The 7,500-nt window shown below is 32.8% G+C and overlaps 2 protein-coding genes across 4 annotated transcripts in view; one reads left to right on the top strand and one right to left on the bottom strand.

Annotated features, from left to right (window-relative positions):
* The window catches only part of LOC122261490 (uncharacterized), a 13,527-nt gene extending 9,106 nt beyond the window's left edge, over positions 1–4,421 (top strand). The window contains exon 7 of the mRNA XM_086544721.1: positions 360–4,421. Within this exon, the coding sequence (XP_086400847.1) occupies positions 360–376 (17 nt within the window). The 3' untranslated portion in view covers positions 377–4,421. The remainder of the gene's footprint in view (positions 1–359) is intronic.
* Positions 4,422–6,693: 2,272 nt separating this feature from the next.
* Positions 6,694–7,500, bottom strand: part of LOC122267330 (uncharacterized) — a 6,722-nt gene continuing 5,915 nt past the window's right edge. The window contains exons 4-5 of one of the 3 annotated variants that reach the window (XR_015191674.1): positions 6,868–7,424; positions 6,694–6,833 (exon numbers count right to left, since the gene is read on the bottom strand). Coding sequence is in view for 2 of the 3 variants with exons in the window: in XM_086544722.1 (XP_086400848.1) it covers positions 6,981–7,424 (444 nt within the window). In the remaining variant the exon portion in view is untranslated. Of the gene's footprint in view, positions 7,425–7,500 lie in introns of all 3 variants that reach the window. The other 2 variants (XM_086544722.1, XM_086544723.1) reach the window with 2 other exon arrangements.

Genomic DNA, 7,500 nt, shown 5'->3' with positions numbered 1-7,500 from the left:
TACTTAGCTATGCATTGATCTCCACTCTCAGGTACAAGATTTTGTCATCCCTGGCATGTCAGGTCCTGTAGCTGTAGGAATTAACCCCCCCCCCCCCCTCAAGGTGCTAGTGTGTCTCAAGTCATTGATTTTGTACCTACTGATTAATGACTTGTATATCTTAGTGGTTTTTTTTTGTTTTTTTTTATGAATGAAAACATTGTTTTAAATGCGAATGGAAGAAAAACTTCTGAAAAATGAGATTTGTTTCTCCTTTTTTCCTAGTGATAGTGTCAGCCTTGCTTCTTTAATCAACATATGATTCTTTTTATCATTCTTTTTTTATTGTATGAGGCTTAAAAGTGATAACCTTTATGTAGGCAGGCATGGTGTCTAAGTGGTTAGAGTGCCCGCCTCGTATGGACCTCCTAAGGACCCCTGGTTAATCAGAAGGCGACTCCCCTCTGTCAGCCGAGCTCCCAGGAGAGAACAAGGTGGTTGTGCTTTGGTTTTGACTGACGACTGGTTCTATATGAGTTGAGTCCATAGCTGGCAGAGATAGTGGTACAAAAATCATTCTGCCTCAAATTATGAGAATTGTTTCTAGATCTGCATTTGTTTTTTTCCTAACTTCTGTACTATTGTTGATTTAGTTTAGCAGTTATTTTAACCTGAAATGCCTGTTGTTCAAAGCCCAGTGATCTGAATTGTTGATAAATATCAACATTATGAGAAAGGGCATCATGTATATCCTGCTTGCATGGTTTATTTGTGTGACCCCTGATGAAGGGTGAGTGATAGGAATGTTCATATTTTTAATAATTCCCTAATTTTAATGAACTCTTATTCCTATACAATGCAATAATTGTAATGGAAGTGACATGTGATGTACAAGGAAATGTGATGTTTTTTGTTTTGATTTGTTTTTAGAAAAAGCATTTGTCAAAATGCAATAGCATTTACAAGACCACAATTGATTAGTTTAACAAAAAAAGAGACAAAAGTAATGATGTTGACATTCTGCCTCAAACAATTTTTTTTACTATTCATGTATTACTGCATATTACAAATACTTCCATAGTGAGCATATGAAAACTTTTCATGTTTGCCCAACATATGTAATTTTACTGTACATATGGAATATGTTGAAGATTTCACTGCCTCTTTCTATGTTCAAATGCTTTAAAAAAAAAAAATGATTTGCTCACGGTAAACCAACTGAGATAATTTTCCTTAATATGTCAATAAAGTGTGCCAATGATGAACAGTTAAGTCATGAGCGATCTGAGTGTGGTTTCAGAAGAAATGGGCTGTGAATATGTTGTTCATAGCTTATAGGATCTATTAACATTTTAGGAGGAGGAAGAGAATCTCACAAAATGTAGATATAGATACATCTAACCAAGAATTTAATGTCGAAATAAGGTACTAATCACTTGTTTTTTATTTGTGATTTTTTAAAAAATTCTATTTGCACTGTCTCTGCCTTCTTGCTCTGTCTTGTCTTTTTTTTATTCTATTATCATCTCTTTCATCTTCCTCTTTCACATCTGGTTAATACTTTGGCTGTATTAATTAAGCAGGAAATTATTCTCCTTCAAAGAAAGAAAATGGCTAAATTGCCCATTTATATACTGACCTAAGGGAAAAAAATCATGAATTAAAAAAAAAAATACCCTAACTTTCAGCAAAGACTAAAAGAATGTTTTTCTTTTTTTTCTTGTTTATTTGTCAACTTTTTTTAGTAAGGACTCCTTGTATAAATGATGATATACTCAATGATAATCTGCAAAAACATTATTCAGAAGTATCCACTATAAAGACATGTGCATTTTCTCATAGAAATGATAAAGTAAGTAAAATTCAACATATAGTTGTTCATATTATAAACATTTGTACAAAATAACAAAATTAAATTGGAGGAGAGTTGAGCCATACATCACCTCGTGAGAATTCAAATTATGTGATGTTGCATTTTTGCAATTTACACGGTCAAGGTGTATATACTTAAAATAGCATTTTTGTAATTTTCTCGGTCAAGGTGTATATACATAAAATAGCATTTTTGCAATTTCAGCAACCAAAGGGATAGTCTTCCTACTCTTCATCTCCACTTTCTTGTCTTTTCTCCTCTTTTCACCTTCATTCTCCTCTTATTTCTCTTCCATTTATATTATATTTTGAACATATCTCTTTAACATGACAAAGCTTTGTGCCCAATGCATTTCCTTTGATAATATCTTATTAGTTTGAATTCTTGTTTGGTCACTCTATTATGTCTTTCATTTCATAAAGTTTAGACCTGCATGGTTATGCCTATATGCATTGACTTTTATTACTCTGACCATTATTTTTACTCTGCTGGACAGTAACATGTAAGTGATCTAAATATCACTATTATTTTAATGTTGCATTTACATTGGAAAATATATAGCTTTGCAACTCTCCTTAGTTGCGCTTTGCTTGGCTTACTGGTACTGACCTGCATTATTTGTATATCAGAGAGCAAAAAAGTGTAAATGTTAAAAAAAATGAATACTCATACCAAGATCACATGCAACTAGAGATTAAGCTTTATTTTCTTTCTGTCCATTTCAGTCTCTTCATTATTGTAGTGTACACGTAGATTTATAATTTCACCCTCATTGTTGCATTATATGTAATGGATTAATTCAAAAGGACTATTAACTCTAGGTTTTAATTGTTGCTTAAGGCACTAATCTGAAATATTACTAATTCCACCAGTTTAAAGCATTATTTTTAGATGTAGGCATTATTATTTTCCTTTTTCAGAACAAATTTGCTCTTCTCAAAAATTATGCAAAAGTCATGGTATGCTTTTGAATTCAATTGTTTTCTTTTTAACAAAATGTATTATTATTACAGATATAAAAAAAAATAAGTAAAAATCAGGAAAGTGTCTTCCTTGCCTTTTAGTCCTCATTATCAAACCAACTGAAGTAGTTACATAAGGTTAATATAAAGAGAGCAGCTGAATAATTCATTACTTTATAAACTCAATTTTTACCCTTTGATCTGCTCCTCAAAAATGCAAGTGATGTCTTCCTCTAATTCATGTTCCTCTTGAGTGTCTTATTGTAAATGATTATGATATTGATGTCCCACATTTGCATGTTCCCCTCTTTGTTTTGGTTGCATGGTTTGCAAAGTACATGAGGAAATTCCAGACCAGCATATTTTGGCATAAGACTGATCAATTTGTGTGTAACCTCATTTGCAATTTGGTGAGAGGATTTTATTTTATTTTATTTTATTTTTTATTTTTTTATTATTATTATTATTATGAAGTTGAATCTTTTACTTTGGTGACTTTCCAGGATAGTAATATATATATGTTATAGATCTGATTGGTGTACTTGTTTTTTATTATTTTGTTTTGTAAGGTGAAAAGTTTGTGAATAATATTAAATTAATTAGACATCTTACTTATTTGTAAGTAATGTAAGCATGTATATAATGATCCTGTTAGTATATCATTTTGATACAGAAAAAATGGAATCATAACCATAATTCAAAAATTCATTAACTGTATTTTATTTCCTATGTGACCATATATTTTTTCAAGGCAGTACATTCTACTTGACTAGACATATCAGTTAGAAAATGTAACAATTCTAAACTAAGATTTTGATTATTGTTAAATGCAAATGCAGTTAAATCCCGTGCAAGAGAAATCATTTGTAAGAAAATGCTAATCTTCAGGAAGTTGTGCCAAAAAGTAATAGTATTCAAGGATGCGTCAATGATATTCAGGTCTGTTTTAGAATTGAATATTAATTTTTTCAAGAATGTGTTTTGTATGTTTAAAGGAATGTTTTTCACTATTACTATACATAGGTGACTGATTCTTCAGTATGACAAAAAGGCCTAAATACTATAGAAACTTACATAGCACAATGATATTGTAACATGTTATTTCAAATAATTATGTGTCTTTCATATTCTTCACTTTAGTGTACAATCTGTGAAATGGTATGTATATGTTGAATCATGTGCAAGTTATGTTGAAACTTTTGTTGCAAATGCACAAAGAAACATGTGATAAAATTTAAAATCTGTGAAATGGTATATGTTGAATCATGTGCAAGTTATGTTGAAAATTTTGTTACAAATGCACAAAGAGACATGTGATAAAATGTAAAATGTCACAAAGAAAAAACAAAGACAACAAAAATGCCTTTTATACTGTGCTCTGTTTACTTTTTATAGTCTCATGTATGAATTAAAACCACACCTGATGAAGTGCTTTGAGCTTCAGTTGCAAAAACATATCTTTGCACATGATTTCAGAGTATAAGTAATTTAATAATCTGTCTTATGATGGTTTCCACTTAGTCCCTAAGACTCATAATTTTTATTCATGTATAGTATAATCATGTAAAATGCATGATTGCTTCATTAAAGGCCAACTGAAAAGAAAAGATTTGTTTTTCTTACCATTTATTTTGAAAAGGCTTTTGGTATATTAAAAAGAATAAAACATCAGACATACATTTTTTCCAAGCACAGAATGTTTCCACTTTAAAATTCTTTAACAGCCTTATATAACAATAAAAAAATATATAAAAGTCATTCATGTGCCAGACCCATGCTGATAAAATACAAGAGAATAATGAGTAAGCCAAAGAACTGGCTTACTTATTCTGTGGGAATAACTTCAGGCAATAATAGATCTGGTAGTAAATAGCAAAACTTTGGGCCATAATATTTATGATAAAACATTATACCATGGTTGCTTCAGAAAATAAAGGGTGCTATATGAATAATAAAAGTTCCAGGAAAAAAGGAGTTTTCAGAAGAAGAATAAGTAATGGAAAATCAGCCTACAAAATAATAATAGACAGCAAAAATGAAATCTTTGACAAGGTGTTGGTATACACCCACAAGACAAGGTTTGTAGTTGCTTGCAAGCTGGATCGAATGCAACCATGGGTTACACTAAAAATAGAAGGCAAAATCTGCATTCAAGTCAAAATCAAACATTCTAACAGCTGTTCTCTGGCTAGTAGACCAGGAAGACCTGTTTCACATTATGAAGATAGCCAATATTAGCATCTAACTAGGTACTTTACAGTGATGACAAGCACCAACCTATATTACCTTTTTTACAACAGTATTGCAATCCAGCACCAGCACTTTATAAACTATCTAACATCTGAATATTCAAGACATCTGTGAATTAACCCATTGCGTACGGGTGTCATGACATACATGACGTAGGAGCTTTGGCCTGACGCCGGGCGTCATGACGTACATGACGTTCAGGGATTTTGGATCACTGTGCTATTTTATTTTGCTATGAAAAAGGAATGAGTGATAATGGCTACTGCAGTCATAATTACTACAATTACCGTAATATCGTGCTAGCTTAACGTCCAAAACCTAGATGGCACCGCTTTTTCCTAGCACCAGCAGGTGAGAGAGCCTTGAATGGCACCCATCCATGGTCTCTAGCAAGCACTGTCTCTATAGAGCAATGGCACACACTAAGTTGATGAACCCTTGCTCTAAAGTACCGCCGATGAAGGATGTGCAAGCAGAACGAGAAGAGGAAAGTGACTCAATCCATACCCAGTGTCTAAAATGTGCTCCTGTGCCAATATGGATGCTTTTCACTGTGGCACTCACAGTCACAAGCACAGGTTTCATTCCTCTTTCCTACCTCTTCTTGTTATCATTATTGTTGGTGGTTATATGTTTCATATTCGTTCATGACAGCACAAAAATACGAAAAAATAAAGTTGCCTTTTGTCCTCCCATAAAACAGCAATACTTCTATCACACTGAGTATAAGGGAAATAATGAGCTAATACGGATAATATACTACAACTTTAGTCAACTGCAGCACAGATAGAGCCTGTCATATGGCCCATAGAAGTCTCTAAACTCAATAAAACACACAAAAAAATAAAACACAAAAAACGCTCTAGTTTTACAGTGAATGACTGAAAGAGATTGGGATGCTTCAAATTATATTGCTTCAAACAGTCTCTCTCTAAAATAAAACCTATCCTGGAGGCTGGGCAAGCAAATTTATCTCTGTCTGCAATGGGTTAATATTCCTGAAAAACCTTAATACTTAAACCCTTATTCACTACCAACTTTTCAAAATAACAGGAAGTTCTTCAAATCCTTGTGCTTAACATTAATTTTGGTACATATAACTGCACCAGTCCTCTATTCACCATCATGCTAGATGTATATAAATAATCTACTCAATGTGAATAAATACCTTTAGATCCACAGAACGCAACAACTTCCTAAAACATAACAAATCCTAAAAGATTCCATGAAATTAATTTGATGGCTACCTTAAATACCTAAATATAAATCAGAACCTCTGGCCACAGATACCTTTTAAGTAGATCTTCCTCATACAATGACTACAAAGAACTGAGCAAATTTATATATAGCTTATCTACTAAATGTGAATATATACCTTTAGATCCACAGAACACAACAACTTCCTAAAACATAACAAATCCCAAAAGATTCGATGATATTAATTTGATGATTACTTAACCCATTCGCGCCAGTTGACTTGCTTTCACGTTTAGTGGTTTTTGGGTCAGACGCCCAGGACGAGATATTTAGCAGCTAGTGCGGCCGAGAATCCTGAGGCGTTAGAATATCCTGGCATTTCGACCATTTAGAGCCAAAATAGCCCCGTCGTGAATGGGTTAAATACATTAATATAAATCAGAACCTCTGGCCACAGATACCTTTTAAGTAGATCTTCCTCATAAAATGACTTCAAAGAACTGAGCAAATTTATTCTTCCTCTCACTGCAAAATTACAAGTATCACTGATGAAGAATCTAAATCATACCTTTATGAGTTGGAAACAAGCATGTCAGGTTATACTACTTGAATATAGCCACTTGATATCACCTAAATATAGATCAAATTGGAAACATTTAGAAATATTATCATGTAAAAAGCAGTACATTTCCTAAAACATTTCAGTTTTCCTCCACATTTCAATGGAGCTCAGGAAATTCTGAAGAATTATACAATTTGGCTGAGTCAAAGCATGGAGACCAGTCCAGAGGTACCCAGCCATCTGTCAAGTTTGGAATGTTACCTGCACTTCCTACAGAACTGATTTTTGTAAATTTATTCCTTTTCTTCCTAAAGGTATTCTCAGAATCTAACGATCGAGTTGAATCCAAGCTAGAAATGGACAATGAGGAGTCTACCTTCATAGCTTGGGGACAATGGTTTGATTTATTGGTCAGACTTCTGGTGGAACTGTTCAGACTACTGGAGGAAGTGCGTCCCATCAATACATTCCTGTTCTCACTTTTCAAGCCATTGTTGTGAGACTGAATTCCTTTTGTCTTCTGATGATCATTTACTACTTTTCTTGGTGGTAGGTTGCTCTTTATTCCTATTGCATAATCACTAAATTGGTCTCCAATCAACTGAAAGAAAAGTATAATAAACATAAAATAATAATTTAAACATACACATAATATTTTGAGTTGTATTTCATGTTTT

The sequence above is a fragment of the Penaeus japonicus genome, unplaced genomic scaffold (genome assembly GCF_977035675.1).
Source record: "Penaeus japonicus unplaced genomic scaffold, GWHDUDI00000001_assembly GWHDUDI00000015, whole genome shotgun sequence".
Lineage (NCBI taxonomy): Eukaryota > Metazoa > Arthropoda > Malacostraca > Decapoda > Penaeidae > Penaeus > Penaeus japonicus.
The sequence above is the reverse complement of the archived record's forward strand: the minus strand, read 5'-3'. Positions and strand labels throughout refer to the sequence as shown.